At 41.4% G+C, this 16,722-nt stretch overlaps 1 protein-coding gene across 1 annotated transcript in view; it reads right to left on the reverse strand.

Annotated features, from left to right (window-relative positions):
* The window catches only part of LOC115022653 (disks large-associated protein 1-like), a 100,789-nt gene that overhangs the window by 59,929 nt on the left and 24,138 nt on the right, over positions 1-16,722 (reverse strand). Inside the window, exons 2-3 of the mRNA XM_029453707.1 lie at positions 14,721-14,809; positions 68-1,596 (exon numbers count right to left, since the gene is read on the reverse strand). Of these exons, the coding sequence (XP_029309567.1) occupies positions 68-1,480 (1,413 nt within the window). The 5' untranslated portion in view covers positions 1,481-1,596; positions 14,721-14,809. The remainder of the gene's footprint in view (positions 1-67; positions 1,597-14,720; positions 14,810-16,722) is intronic.

The raw sequence follows: 16,722 nt of genomic DNA on the forward strand, positions 1-16,722 counted from the left end.
GGAGGCAACAGAGGGGGGAAGAGTGAATCGACTGGTTTTGGATGGGAGTCGGGGAGGAATTAGTTACCTGTAAGAAATGGCAAGTGCGCTCCTGCTGCTGACTGCCCTTAGATTTGACTAGAGCTCTATCTAGGTTTAGGTTACCGGATCCTGCGCTGGCTCGTAGCTGGTTGTGGATGCTGTTGTTGGTGTAGACCTCTCGGGCCCTGCTCACCGTTAGGCTTGACGACCATGCCCCTTTCTTCACAAGAGGCCCGTCCACAAGACCCAGTGGCAGCAAGGGGCCACTTCCTCCAACGATACCGCCACCGCTGTTATTGCTGCTACCACTAACTGGCACACATGCCGAAGACGCTGCATACTTGACATCGTTGTTGCTCCGGGACGCTTTAAGTGCAGAATGGTGGTGTGTGTGGCCATGGTGTGCGTGGGTGTGTGTGTGCTCGTTGAGTGTGCCATAAGGGTCCATCATAAAGTACTGGTGGGACTGCGAGGAGGAGAGACTGGGAAGGGGAGTCTGGGGGAACTTGTCGTGGTTGTTGCCGGGGTAACGGCCCATTGTCATGGCGATGGGCGATGGGGACATGGAGGGTGAGGGTGAGGGTGGAGGTTGGTGGTGGTGAGGGTGGTAGAGACACAACTCCCGTTCCAGGTTGTCATCTGAGCTCCAATATCCGGAGCCTGGAGCAGATGCTGAGCCGTGGAGCTGGTGGTGGTGGTGATGGTGGCTTCGATGCTTGGGCTCTGCTGATCGACAGCGCTCACGGCTCTTGCTGCGCTTCCGGTGGCGCACTCCCCCTGGTGGAGTTTCACCTACTAGGCTGGCCCTTGAACCACCACCACCACCTCCTCCACCACCACCACCACCACCACCATTAACACTCCCATTATTGGCCCCCTTGGAGGACTGTGTGTGGTGTGGCCCCTCCAATGAATGTGACTTGGTGAAGAGTTTCTGGACTGAGTGGACCAGGTGACGAATTCTCCCTGGGCTGTCATTGTTGATGTTGTTGGTCCCTATCCCCCCACTGTGGGCCAGTACTCCTCGTTTGTACTGCAGTGTATGGTAGCCATCTCTGGAAAATGACAGTTGACGCTCAAACGGGTCCGCAAAGTTTGCTGGTACCCGGGTGGGCGTTTTACCTCCATAGCCTCCTCCACCACCTCCTCCCCCTCCTCCTCCTATATATGGTACCATGGCCATACCCTCATCCTTTACCTCAGGATGGTGAGATGAGGTGGAGTGGCACCTTCTTGGGAAGGTTCCGTATGGGACGATGTTGTTGCTGTCAGAGGGGTACGGGGAACGCTGAGCATTGTAGTAGGACAGCTCAGCTGGATGCGGCATGGGAATGGGCACAGGCATGTCATTCTGACTGATCAAATATGGCTTGCGGTCAACATGGTGACCCAGTAGATCATATGATGGTTCATAGGAGACCACGTGATGGTGACTCCGACTGCTGGACAGGCCTTTCATGACAGGGGGAAGGATGGGTGGATGGAAAGAGGAATGGTATGGATGAAAGATGCCAGGCAGGCCTGTGACCAGAGAAGGGCTGCAGAAGTTTGTCCCTGAGAGGAGAGCTGCAGACTCTGTAAGACAAGACAAGAGAGGAGCAATAAGACATACAGTTAATGGAAGGCAACAAGTCCAACAAAAAAGAAGTCATACTATGGCAATGATAAACCCTCTGGGTTTAATTAAATAATTTCAGTGTTGTAAATCTTAAGACCTTTTAACTTTTGACCTTTAATTATAGTATCCACATGTGCCCCACAGTCCTGTTTTAATGGGACCAAAGTTTTGAGCAATGACTTCCTAAAGATTTTGATAATCCTTTTTGTTCTTAAACATCACAATCAACCTTAAGGATGTGCGGAGCATTAGGAAACTGGGAAAATCTAGGATATAGGAAACCAGGAAACCAGAAAAGCAGCAAGAAGGAACAAACATGTTTCTGTTGCAAGTAATACGTTTACAAAACCTTAACTTATCACTTTACTTTGATTTCAGATTTATTTACCAATCAATCTACCCATATTGCTGCTTATCTTGTGCAGGATTGGGGGGACTGGATCACACATAGACAGAATCCCATTCAGTGCTTACCTCTGAAACACCCAAATTCTATTATGAGTAAAAATTAAATTGATGTGCTACATGATGTTTCCAGCTGAAAAAAGGGCACAGTGGTTCCAGTAAGTGTGTGGTGAAAGCTGGCAGGCTAAGACTGGCTTTTGGAATGGACACAGATGTACCTGTATAACTTGGAAACACTGTTTGTTTTTTTACAGATAAAACAGGAGTGTTTGCAACAGCCTAATCTGTTTAAAAAAGTGGATAATGTTTGGCAAATGCTGATGAGCGGCTACAATTTCAAAAGCTTCCAATTTCCAAGAGCCATATTCTTCAAAACATTAAAAAGTAGAGTCGGGCAAACTCATGCTTTTTGTAAAGTGTGCCATTCAGATGTTAGCATTATACACTGCAGAAAAAGCGTCCAAGCACAAGCTCGTCAAGAGGCACAAACACATACACTGTCATTGACTTCATGTGTGACAAGAACTGTGTCGGAGGCAGACCAAGTGACCAAAGCTGAGGGAAAGATGTCAATGCTTTGCGCCAAAAATAATGTAGTCCTCAGCTAGCCTTGAGGCAGTCATAGTCTGCAACCTATGTTTACAACAAGTCCCTTGCAGATGCTAGGGACTCCCACACTGAAGAAAATGTATATATGCAATTAAAATACATACATATTATAAACATGTCTGTATAAGTAATACATACTTTAAATAAACATGTATTTCCTGAACCCGTCCCTTATGTGTTTACATTTACATTATATGGGTTGCGGCTGGCTGGCTCAGACCTGATAAAGTATGGGCGGAGTCCGCCAGAAAATGTCCCTTATTTTGAAATTCTAATGTTGACAGGTATGATCCAAACCCAGAAACAGTTTCTCTATTTTTTCTTACTTTTTTATACTAATATGCATGTTTACTTATGCTATATTACGCACAACACAAAACTATTATTTTGTTAGCATTCAAAACCTACAGCTAGGCACATTTTTAAAGCATTCTGTGAGGCGTATTACTTACATTATAATAATAATAATAATACATTAATAATTATGATAATAACCAAAAAGGCACAAATTGATTCTGTTCCTTACCAACGCCAAGCTGTGGCTTGGGTCAGGCCTTATATATTATTATCACTTTTAGTCCTGCCCACCTTCATTGGCTCAGTTGTTGACCATGAAAAACATTTTAGTCCTACACATAAAGGTTCTGATTAGATTGTTAATGGACAAGCGGTTTCTTGAGGAGGGTTTAAAGGTACTGTGAATTTAGGATTACAGACTTTAACCAACCTAAAAGAACAATGCTGCTGTATGTAGTCTAGTAATGTAATGTTGCACTAAACAAGGGGATGGCTTACACCACGCTTTCAAACATACTAGAGCATCAGTGTTTCTATTGGGCGATCATGCACATCCACATGGTCAAAAATTAATAGAAATGAAATCTGATCTGAAAGTCTGCTGCACCTGATTAGAGATGGAACAGGAAGCCCATGCTTGGATCTGTCTGGTGTTTGAGCTGAATGGAAGATGAAACCAACATTTGTAGGTGTAATGTGCCCACACATTTAATATCATCAACTTTAGTCTCACACACAAAGGCTCTGAGTGGCTCATCTAGTAACCTTACCTATCAACCAACACTAAGCCTCTAAATCACTGGACCACATTAAAAAAGTGGGTAGTTGATTCAAGAACTCGAACCAATACATATAAACACGAACAAAGGCAGTAGAGGGAGGATAAGTATTAAAAGTGGAAGACCTTTTCCAGTTCAAAGCCTTTCTTTTTATTTCTACTCAGTGTTCTAGGCAAACCCGTCTAATCAGCCTGCATTGCAGTGCAGGTAACAGTACTGTAAGAAGTTCCCTCTCTCAGATCTTATATAACAGTGAGTTCACATCTCAGGCGACTATGGGAAAAGGCTCCAGGGTTCAGACTGCTCGCAAGGCAGTTTTATTACAGATGAACAGCCATGCAGGGTCACAGTGGTTATGTGTATGCTGCATGCATGGCTGTGTGTGTACTTGCACTCTTGCATTTGTAGTGGAGTTGTGGGATAGGTATGTGCGTGTACATGTCTGTGTGCGTTTTCTCTGTCCTACTTGGCCTGTGACACAACTGCTTAACACAACCTTGACAGCTCCACTGGTGGAAGGGCTGCTAACAAGCCTCAGTAACTCCCAGTTAGCTGTAACCCTAACCCCCCTGGAGTTCCATGAGAATATTTCTTACAGATATCCCATACAAACTTTGGGTTTTGGTTGCTTGTTTGGAAAGATGTCTTGTTAAAAAATAAATCAGTATTATTACTGATGATGTGCAGCAAAATCGACAACAGATATAGTCCGTCAAATTTTTAACACATACAGTAATGTCTTCATTGGTGCCTGGTTGCTCAAACCCACAGTGATAAAAAATAGTCCAGCACACACAATTACATAATCCACAAGATGACATTTTTAAACTTTGCATTTTGTCTAGATTACAAAAACAAGATACAATGTTCATTAGTGATTAGTGTTCATGTTCATTGTAATTCTGACTTGTATTTCCCCACGGTTAAAACTTCCTGTTTTTATTTCCTGGATTAATTTTCACCCAGGCCATTCAAAATATTTGTTTCTTAAATACATATTGTTGTTGGACCCCTTTTTTTACCCATCAAACGTGCCATATTTTCCATGCCCAGATAGTGTGAAAGAAAATACAAATTTAACCAATAGACTGACATTAAGCCATGGCATTAGACAGGCACAGGTACAGTAGCATCTATATCATCATTACCCACATGACCACTAAATGTTTTGTTTTTTTCATAGAGAAGAAAAAGAGACATGGCGAGGCCACAGGCTTTAGATACATATGCGTAATTTACCAGACTTATATAATGAGTAGTGTAAATGAACATCATTAGTTTCTCTTCTTTGAATCAAGGTTTTTTTTTTGCTTGAAATCACCCTTGGGTTATACACTGGATGTATGCTATGGACAATTATGGGTAGGAAGTTCTGAATTATTTGGTGTCACTGGAAAGACATTGTACTCACACTGTGTCTAAAAATAAAACGTAACTGAATGGAGGGAGGAAGTGATTCACTTCAAATGATGTGTTTGTGAAGTCAAACATTATTGTACAAGGACCCAAATAACAGGGGCTTAAAAGGGCAGCATTTTCTTCTTCTACTCGCAGCAATATACATCTGATCAAATATGACTTTATAAAAGAACCTGAGCTAATATTAAGTCTGAGTAGCTGGAGTAGCATTCTGAATGGGAGTATTCCCAGATGGACTGACGGACAAAAGATGACCTTTGAGTAGATGTTTGCCACTTTGATGGCACTGGCCACTACAGCACATCAGCACATTAAATCCGAAGGGGGTGGCAAGAACAAATGTAATCAAAACCGGATCAATTAGTTTTCCATTTATAACAAATCCAACACCTGTATTTAATTATATCTGCATGTTATCTGCAGTTCCAGACATACACATTAGCTTTATAAAGATACTTCGGCAGTTTGGAAAATACATTTATGCATTCTTTTTTAGAGTGAAGGTGTCAAGTAAAGAGCTGGGGTAAGGACACGATTAGCAAGCTTAGCTTAAAGACTGGATGCAGGGAGAAGCATATATCTTGGCTCTGTCCAGGTACAAACTACATGTCCAAACACATACCAACACATTGTATCTTGTCTATGTACAAACAGAAATGTCAAAATGACTTGTCTTCATTGTGAGTTTGACTTTTTTAGTACCCTCAGATGCATAAAGACCAAAACCAAAACCTGTGCCCACCAACCAAGCAACTGTAATATAAACTGTAAGTCAAGAAATAATATCAAAAAATAAGTCCCACTAAAACCATAAATTGTCTTTGTTACCCTTCTGTTATTCAGATGAAACAGGTTAACTGAAGATGGTTATATGGTTTGGTAGGTGTGTTTCTGAGTGTTGGTGGGTTGACGCAGGATCACACTGTTCCATCAACTAGTACATGATCTCTCACTGACTTCCCACCAAGATTAGTTCATAGCATGTCGTTCTCCCTAAAACCACTAACTTGTTTTGTGTTTGTCCTGTTGAATAACTATCTTTTGGGAAGCTACTGGATCATAAGTAAAATTATTAGAATCCTTAAAGACCCTCGACGATTGTATCGACCGACTGTCAACACCAACTGGCCAAGGCTGGAACTGACTCCAACCAGTCATGATGCCCAAAGCAGAACTATAACTGGTCCAACAGAACCACTGTAGTTCATGTGGAGGGAGGGACCATGTCACGAGGAATGGTTTAAAACAAAGAGCTACATGAAGACAACCAAAGCTACTAACCAGAACAGGACCAGACGAGTGTCATCAAATTGTTATTGTGATGATTTCCTGCCTGAATGTAGGCTGAGATGTACTGATCAGATTCACAGAGATCTCCATGAAGAGCAAGAACACATCATTCTCCAAACTGGAGATTAGCTATTTATACAACTGGAACTTGAGTGTACATTTCTGGAAAGATTATATAGAAGGGATAAAAAAACAGATGAGAGAGTGACAGCTGAACCCAACCCGTCATTTACCGCCACCTCCTGCTGCATTTCTCTAAGAGCCATATGTGCCAGGCAGGCTGAGTTGATGCTGTGTGTAGGCGGAAGGAGAAATGAAAATAGGGCTGAGATCAAGTTATTTTTGGCTAAATGGAAGCTGGTGAACAAAAAGCCTTTGAGTCACCCTCTGAGGGTGGATACCAGCACCGAAGGCAGACAGAATATTCATTTAATGCAGCCAGATGGGAATTCACTTCCATACCGTGGCACACACACACAATCACACTCGAAAGGGATATGTTTCAATATCAAATTCAGCAAAGTTCTAATTTTGTGTCTTTTTCTATATCAAAAATGAATAAAATGACTATGTGAAAAGAAAAAACTGGTTGTCTTTAGGATTGTGGGATGTAAAGATACATACACTACCCTCATCACAATCTAAAATAACATACAGTAAAAGACGATTGTATCCATATCACCCACTCTTAGTTGCTCATAAGTTAAAGTAAATTAGCAATCATTTGAAAGTCTACTATTGATGTGTTGCCGAGAAGCTGTCAAATCTGAGAAAGAAGAGCGGGCTGCTGAACGCTGTGGAGCTCTGCTGTGAGAAAATGAAACCAACAAGACAAGAAGACATTTGCCAGCTAACTTAATCCAACATCTGAATTCAACAACAGCAGCAGCACACACACGGCTCATATTAGAACATATCTCTGTGTGAGGCAGGCTATAATTGAGCGAGATTGGCTACACTTAAAGGACTGCTATTGTCAACCAATCACTGTTCAAACGTCACTGTGCAGGCGGAGCAAAATCAATACAAAATGGCAAAACCATTGAAAAGAGCAGCAGGGGAGCCTGATACAATATATTGACTCTCTCGCTCTCCTTCTGATCCATCTCTTCTTGTTTGATACTCTTTTCCCAAAACGTACCTCGATTGCGTGTGTATTTGTTGTCTCATGGTCTCATGTATCAGTGCTTGTCATTAATCAGTGACACATTTACCTTCTGGACAATGGAGAGTTACAGTATGTTTTTCCAACGTTGCAGCCATCTTTGATTTACATCATCAGCAAAGATGGCAAAGCAAATGCAAACATAGCCAAATAAGACTGAGGACTCTAGTTTCACTGCACACATGGGTCTTCACAGAATCTTTAATATGAATTGCTTCACACAACCATGCTTGGTGTAGTGATCCTGATGTGACCGACAGCTGTTACTGACAAAGAAACTTCTGTCTTCTTAAAGTAAAAGTCATAAAGTATAAACACAATACTGGTGACAAATAGAGTAGGACTATTTCAATTTCAGTGACTGACGAAGGTCACTGAATCTACCATGTTCTGAGTTGCTGTAGGGATATTTGATAAACCAGCGCTTTTGTTTTAATGTTTCAGTGCTCGTTGATAGTATTACCTAACCATATAACCACATACTACTTTACAAAGGGACAGTGTGAAGGATTTAGCATCATCTAGCCTTGCGGTTGCAGATTGCAACCACCTGAATACCCCTCCGCTCAGCCCTTAACAAGACTGCGGTAACGAGACGCGGAGTGCAAAACCGAGTCTTTCAGGACCTTTCAGAGGCCATGCTTACTATAACATTACTATAGGAGCAACATAATTCACTTATTCACTCATTTTAAGCAAACAAAAACATCCTGATTCTTAGTTTCAGGTGATTATACACCAATGAAAACATAGTTACATGCAATCCTGCTGAATATCATAAGATATCTCCTGCTCATAACCATTAAGGACAAATTCCACTACAGGCTAGTTGTTCTTTTGTATGCACATGTCAATGGAATTGGTTAACCCAACAATAAAAAATAAATATTAATGTTCAGATGTCCCTCCTCAGATGACTTTAGGCAACTTTGTTTGTGTAGAGGCTGGTGGATCTCAGTATTGAACTGAAATAACCTTCTGTTGAACTGTGATGAGGGTCAAGGTTTCAGTAGCTGAGATGGCTGGTAGAGAGACGACCCACAGCTCAGTATTCCTAATGAGTAAAACATTTACAGTGTCGTTACCACCAGCTTTGCACATACTGCTGCTGCTCTTTCTGCTGGCACAAACTGCCGTACATCACCACTGTGATACTAGAGGCCTGGAAGTCTATCATCCTGACTGTTGTCCTTAGAGGCACTTTCATATTGTAGCATTGCAGCCCCATGAAAGTGTTGGAGGTAACAAACAAATATACTGATAACTGTTTGTATAGCCATATCATTATTGGGGCTCAACAAGTTAAGTTTGTAATAAGGATAGGGCTGGAGGAAAACGTGTATGCTCTGGGGAGCATTAACACCCTCAGTCATTTTATTGACCAGCCCTGTAGATGTCGATGCTCTTTACCTAATAATTGGTATTTAGTACTGATTGCTGCACTAAAGGAAACCAAACATATTTGGATTCAATCCTGGAATGCACAGCACATTTCATGAAAGTCATACTGTTTTCTAGATAGTGTGTCTTTGGCCAAAGTGTTGCTAATGGAGAAATGTTTGCACCCTGGTGTTTGACAGACAGAAAGAGCGACTTTACAATTCTTTAAAAACAACAGTAAAACACCAGTAGCCTACACCATAAACGATCATACAATATCTCTGACATCATCAGCCTAGTTTAAGAGTCATTTTATAGTGAATATAAAATTATTAAGATATAGTTGGAATCCACTTTGTCACCAGCAGGGTTTCCCACTCAAACAACAACATAAATCAAACATGGCCACCATGTGATCATCCACTGGGAAGTCACATATGCAGTCTAATATGTGTCTCTTCCTTTGACTTACCTCCCCTTCTGTCTCTCCTCTTCTTTCAACATTACCAAAAGGAGAAAAGATGTGTAACCATGGTAACCACAGCAGTGTGGGAAACAGATGATGAGAAAATGAAATGGAAAAAGGAAAAACACTCATTATACCTCCTACATTCCACAGCATTTAGTACTGTCCTTCCTGTTAGACCCACATGGGCACGCACACATATAACACATACTGTATATAGCCTATTCAGACAATACCATAGAAACCACTGTCTATAAACAGCAAAGGCAGGAGGGTTTTCCTAAAGCAGCCTAGATGTGTGAGAATGAATAAGAGACATGATGCTGATGCAGATATTTGACTGGACTGCACCAGAGTGGGCCCAGCCCTATACATGTGAAAGTCTGTCCCTGACTTACTGAGTGAGTGATGAAGTTAGCCGTTGCTTTTTCAAAATGAAAATGTGTGAACAATCTTCAAATTACCAGTAGATGCCAACAAACATTATCAGGAGAAAGTAGAAATAAGACACTGATAATCGCATTTAGCTTTTTTAAACAATGTGGCCCAAAATGGTTACTTCACTAAAACCGCATTATGTCGGGATGTCGGGATTAACTCTGGAGCCATCCAAAAGCGTTGCTGCGTTCACCATAAGAGCTTTATTCACGCTCTCTGTAGAAGCAGGAATTATCAGGAGTCGCATCTCAGAATACAGTACCAGTCAAATGTGCCAACAGACAATTGAAAGAATAAGCTGTACTATGTGTAGTATGTTTAACTAAATTCATATCTGATGTGTAATGTCCCTGTTGTGTTAACGGCCATGTCTAAGATTAGTGTTTGTGTCCATTGGTTGTGTGACATGCAACAAATATTACTCGGACCACTGCAGAAAATTGCAGATGAACATCTAAACTCCAGGAATTGACATTATAGACATGACTACTGACTATCACTGTAACACTTTGGCCACACTTTAGCACATTGTCCATACACAGGTGCTATCTTTTGGCCTTGTCTTGTTTTTTGTCTAATATGCAGCTGTCAGATAGATACACATCCTGCTTTTTGTTTACTCACATGTCAGGGACAAACCACCGACATGATTGCCATCTATGAGCCTTTTTAAATTCATTTGAATTAATCAAATGATCAGATTTTATTCAGTGGCTGCTATCAGGTGGACATCAGACTATACAATAAGAAGAAGCCAAAAATCACTCTCCTATCACTGTCATTTCCTCTTTTGCTCATCAGCCTCCTTTTTTTTATCTCTCTCAACTCTGCGGACCACTATTTAAAAAGATCTTCGCTGTATCATGCAACACTAGAGGATGCTAAATCCTACACACAAACAGGGTTAGGTAATACTATCAACAAGTATTGAAACAATTAAAACAAAAGCACAAGTTCATCATTTCAAGCATTATATAGTGGTATATATCCCTACAGCCACTCAGAACATGGGAGATTCAGTGACTTTATAATGAAAGCTGTTTCTACTTTTATTCTTTTTGTTCAACCAATTGCAGAACACGGGGGCCAGTGTCATCACATTTGTAACATACCATAATTTCCTGTGGAGTTACTTTTGACACGTCTCCCTGATCAAAACAAAAACCATACTGGTTATCTCTGCATGAGCATGCGATAGCCCTGTAGGACTTTAGCCCTCAAGACCTCACCCATAAAGCAGCTAGCAGTGTTCTCGTCAGACACTTTACTGTCATCACCTTCAATCCCTGTTCCTGCTCTCACTGCAGCCAATCAGCATCCCTCATCCTCTGCTGCTTGTACTATTTCACTGTGCAGATATACACAGATGAATGACAGGTCACAGTTCAATGCTTAATCCGATTGAACCTCGGGAAAAGTTTACGAGGCAGGGTCAATTCACAATTGACATGTCATTGAAATGCCTGGGGAGGGAATGTTGGTCTGACTGCAGCTTTAGTTTGAGCATTTCACTGGATTAATCACTTCGGCTACTGTACACTCGTCTAACCTCCAGCTTTTTGTTTTGCATAAAAACCTTTCATTGCGTGAAAAACTCCCAAGATAACTTGGGACATAACAAACCCACCTAACCTTCAACTGAGAGACTTTGTGTGACTGACTTTTCATTCCCTGAACCTAAGGAAGCCTTTTTACTTTTACTGTAAATCCCATTAACATGTGTTTATGAAGATCAACTGGAACACAATTATTAAAGAGCAAATGCATCCTTTATTGATCTTTTGTGTGTGACTTCTGTCAGACTGCATGGAGGACAGAATCTCTGCATCTAAAGTCTGTGGAACCTGCTGTTGTGGACGACTGTGGCTAATGAGTGAATCCTCTTCAGCTGCTCTCAGATATTTATATCACTGCATCTATCACAAGGACTTGGACATGGAGTGTGCACAACATTATGAATGCTGGTGCTTTACAAGAAGAAGGCAGGCAACGTTGAGGTGAATCTAGAGAGAAGTTAAGGCTGCTTAGTGCTTTCAGACATTATGAATCATCAGCGTCATCATGACGCTCTCATGAAGGAGAGGAGATGAGTGACAGCTGCATTATGCAACATTTCTATAAAAAATTAACTGAGCCTCAATCAGTGGCTCTCAATCTGCTTCTCAGGTCCCGGTGCTATACTGGTCAATCTGGTGGTCTACTCAGGAACTTGTTTGTCTTGGCTGCAGTTAATAAACCTGCAGGAATGTATATCCTATAAGCCTCAAATCACAAATTGGGGCTGCACAGACACAAACAACCCTAAATGGGATCATGTGGATTTTCCCTGGTTGCCCATAATTAATTGTCGGTGGTTTAGTGGGAAATCTTCACATATGAACCAACAAGTTGAAAATCAAGCAGTGACCCAGCACACCAGAAAGATGTTTGACCTGTGCTATTCACGCTTTGTTACTGGTTATAAAGTGCATCTTGCTCCTGGAAATAAATGCAGCATTTATTTAAGTTAGCTGACTAAGTGTGTTTGTGAAATATGGAGACATGATCAAAAAAAGTAGTCTTAGAAAAGGTAAGGAGTGACTCTACTTGATGGAGAATGAGCTTTCAACAACACCAGACTAGTTTTGTAAGGAAGTGTGTTGCAAAACTGCATGGTGTTATCTTTAAATGTCAACTGACTGCTTCGACTCAAGGTTAGTGTACTGTGTGTTTTCAGCTTCCTCTGAACGCTGTAAGAACACAGTGTCAATGCTGCAGGATTAGTTTGTCCCTCTTGCTGCTTGGATTCTTTGAGAAGAGCCTTTCCTGCCAAATCCAACTGCAGAGCAATTTGCTAAAACTTGCCATAAAGAGTTAATTCCTTGACTATATCTGTACTGAAGAAAGTTGTGAGGATTTCATACAGCTCGATTGATTTTATGAGGAGACAAAACAGCCATTAAAATCTCATGAAGAGAGGGACAGACTAAGCACTGCTGGAGGCTAACAACAACTCCCTCCCTCTCTTTCCTTTTCTCCCATCCGTACGATCCCCAATCGACTAGAGATGTACGTCAGAATCAGCATGGAAAGGATTTTTTTCTTTTTTTTTTCGCCCACTGACTGTTATGATTCAACTCAGCCTTTAGAGCAGGGTTGAGAAGAGAAGAGAAGAGCGTGGGCTTACCCTGCTTCTCCCGGTGTCTCTCTCTCTATCTCAGCACCGGCTTCCCTTCTGCACAGAGCTGCAGAGCTGCAGAGCTGCTCTCTTTTACTCAGAAATTAAATCCTGGGTTTGTACATGACTGTGAAGCCTACAATATACAGACAGATAGAATAGAACAGCTCAGTGGTGGGAAGTGTGAAGGAGGTGGGGACCAAAACGACGAGCTGACTGTGAAAGAAGCGTGAATCATATCTTTAACACCTATCTACTCCTGTCATATTCCTCACAGACCATGGTAGACTGATTACTTCAGACTGCATGTCTTAAGGTTATTTTTAAAGCATTTCTGCATCAATAGACAATTCATACTAGAGTTATCTGTCTCAGATGAATTAAGAGGTTAGCCGATGACTTAAGTCGTGAATCCACAGGCTAATTGGAGATAAGGTTTGTGTGCATGTCTATGTTCTGGCAATGTACGGACTGGATACACATTTAAGGAAAAACCTGGATAACTGAGTGTAGAAACACAAAGAATGCAGAATAATTGACAAGGAGCGCTGGAGCTGTTCTGCAGGATTGGGGTGGAACTGGGTTTGGGTGGTGCTTCAGCTGTGGCCCAGTGTTGGCCTTCTAAATTAGAGTACACATTCTATTAATCATCATGAGTCAACCAGCCGGGCCTGACTTTGGCTTGGTCCATCAAAGGCAAGGCTGGTTTAGTAGGCTTCTGCTGATTCAAAGTGCCCTCCCAACTAGCTAGCCAAAATGGCTTCGTCCAACAGTGGTACCATGGTGCAGGGTGACTCTGTAGCTGTCAAGGATGTCCAGCATATGTCGATCTTGCCGCCAAAATATAAGACATTGTTAACACAGAGTACGGATATAAGAAGTGATCATTTTGTTCCACTGACTGAACAAATTATATTAAAACTGAAAATAAAATTTGGAGGCAGGTAGATTTTGCCATATTAGCCTTACTTTTCTCCAGTGTCACATAAAGATGTGAAACCCATGTTTAGGCTGAGAGCAGCTTTGGCGTACAATGGTTCATACATAAACACAGTAAGAGAAAAATCTAGAAATATTACAAAACCTATTGTAAGAAATATTAGAAAATTCAAATAAAATAAAAAATGTTTACAAGTAATATAAATAAATACTTATACAATTTGCTAAACACTACAGTTTAGCAGGCACAGTGCTGCTACAGAGGGGACAGAGCAGATCACCAGGGAATTCATGGCTCACTGGAAAGTGCTTTGCTCAGGCTTGGTATTCACACATATATTTGGCATCCATGGGAAAACGGAGCGCCTCTTTGAATCAAATAGTTTCCTGATGATCCACAAAAGTACTTGTAGAGCGTAAAGTTCATGTGACACAGACACTATAGACATGCCACATCTCACCCTGCATGAGATGGCTCTATCGCTGTGTATCACAAACCGTCAGTTGTGGCATAATCCTTTGTTTTTAGGTCAATGTGCTGTTTAACATGTACTGCTCTCTCCCTCCCCATCAAACATGATGGAGATGAGATGAAAATGGAAAAAAATAATTTTCTGGTTTCTAGATGTTATGTTTTGAAGAGCGTTTTGTGTGGATGCGGTAAAAAACATCATGAAGGTAGCAACAATGAAATACAATGTAGTGGAATATGGGAGTTGGGGTCAAAGCACACTCACCTCCTTTATATCTCCATCATTGTAGAGTTGTCGCTAACTGGAAGAGATTTACATCTCTGTAAAACTGGTCTCACATCAATTCCAGCTATCTGGGAAAAGACACAATGTGGACACACACACACACACACAGTTAGTACAGAAGTTAGATGTGTTAAATAGTGGTTCTCAGCAGATTATGTGAGCTGCATCCTGTCTCCTTACTCTCACACAGCCAACCAACATTGACTGTTGGCAGCAGCCTCACGGGTCCAAGTCCTCATCCTGCTTCCTTTGAGCTTTTCCACTGTTAAGTTATTCAACATTATGTTCTTTCAATAAATGGCCAATGCAGTTTTCTTTGTGTTTGTTTTTAGGAGAACATTTTCTGAGGTCAGAATATTTTCAATACATTCCAATTCATCACCAACATCGCACAGAAACAGCAATACAGAGTGAAAAACAACATCCTCAAGCAGACTGACAATGGCGAACATCTATCCATCTATTTAACATCTAAATTATATCCTTGACTTAACGGCTGCATTTGAAACCATTGATGATTCAACAGCTCAATAAGTGGGTCGGTATCCCAGGTTCTGCTCTCAACTGGTTGTCGTCCTATCAGTCAAATAGGCAGTATGAGGTTGCCATAGACAATTCTGTGTCCCTTTACTCTGCAGAGTTTCTCTGGGTTCCATCCTTGGCCCCATGCTTTTCTCTCTATACATATTACCTCTAGACAACCTTCTTAGTCAGTTAAACTCTCACCACCTTTACGCTGATGACACACAGATTTACTTTTCAGTTAAACAGAACGACATGGGTAATATTAGCACCCTCCATGACTGCCTGGCTCCTATCAAGGAATGGATGTCACTTACATTTCTTCATCTAAACTCAGACAAAACCGAGGTCCTTCTGTTCCTTGATAACTTTGTCTCAGACGTAAAATCCTACTTCAGCCCTCTGGCCCCCAGTGTTTAATCCTCCACAAGAAACCTAGATGTTATCTTTGACTAGAACTTGAACTTTGACCCTCACATGAACAAGCTTGTCCAAATCTGCTTCGTCCAACTCTGCAACATCACAAACACCAAATCAATGCCATTAACCGGAGATCTAGAATTACCTATTCATACCCTCACTTTTTCCTGCCTAGACTACTGCAACGCTCTTTTCTCCTGTCTCAGCCAAGCAACTTGTGCAAATCTCTGCAGCCAGGCTGTTAATACATCCCATCGTAGATCCCACACCACACCTATCCTCGCATCCCTTCACTGGCTCTATACTGTTTATCACTTACAAGGCCCTACATGGTGTTGCCCCTCCATACATCTCCGACCTCTTACATCCTTATACCACCTCTACGTCACCACGATCATCCAACCAAGGTCACTTATTCATACCCCGCTTCCTCCGCAAATCCAAGTCACTTAAATAATTACAAAAATAGCAATCATAAGTATTAAATGACAAGATGCATTAGTGCTGTTGATTCTAAAGTGTGTGATGCTCACTCTTTGATGTTGAGACTCGAGATTCTGTGTTTGTGTAACATGCATGAAGTCCAACAATCTCTGGTCCAATCACAGTAAACACCATGTTAACAGTAGAAAGAAGTCAATACAAAAGATGAATGTAAAATGTCTTTGTCTAACACTAGACCTTAGTTAGTGTGGGGTGGAGCTGTCCAGTGTGCTGTGGTGCTGATTACTGTTCATGTAGAGCACTTTGGTTTTCTCCTACATTAAATGTGATCAACTGTATGTACATGCATGGCTTAGTGAATAGCTCGTAAAGCTGTTGCTAGTTGAAACAGAGATGATAACATGCTGGTTTGTGTGGATATGAAACATGAAATCTGAGGTGTTTGCAGTGGTTGGTTTTATTGCAGCATCAGGTTTCTGAAATGTAAGGAATGAAACATAGCAAACAAACTGCTACTGTAAGTACGTGATGGAGTGTGCAAAGTTTCCACAAGTTTTTCAATCACAATATAAGAAGTGTGACTGTAAAATGGCCA

Source organism: Cottoperca gobio, chromosome 17, assembly GCF_900634415.1.
Source record: "Cottoperca gobio chromosome 17, fCotGob3.1, whole genome shotgun sequence".
NCBI lineage: Eukaryota > Metazoa > Chordata > Actinopteri > Perciformes > Bovichtidae > Cottoperca > Cottoperca gobio.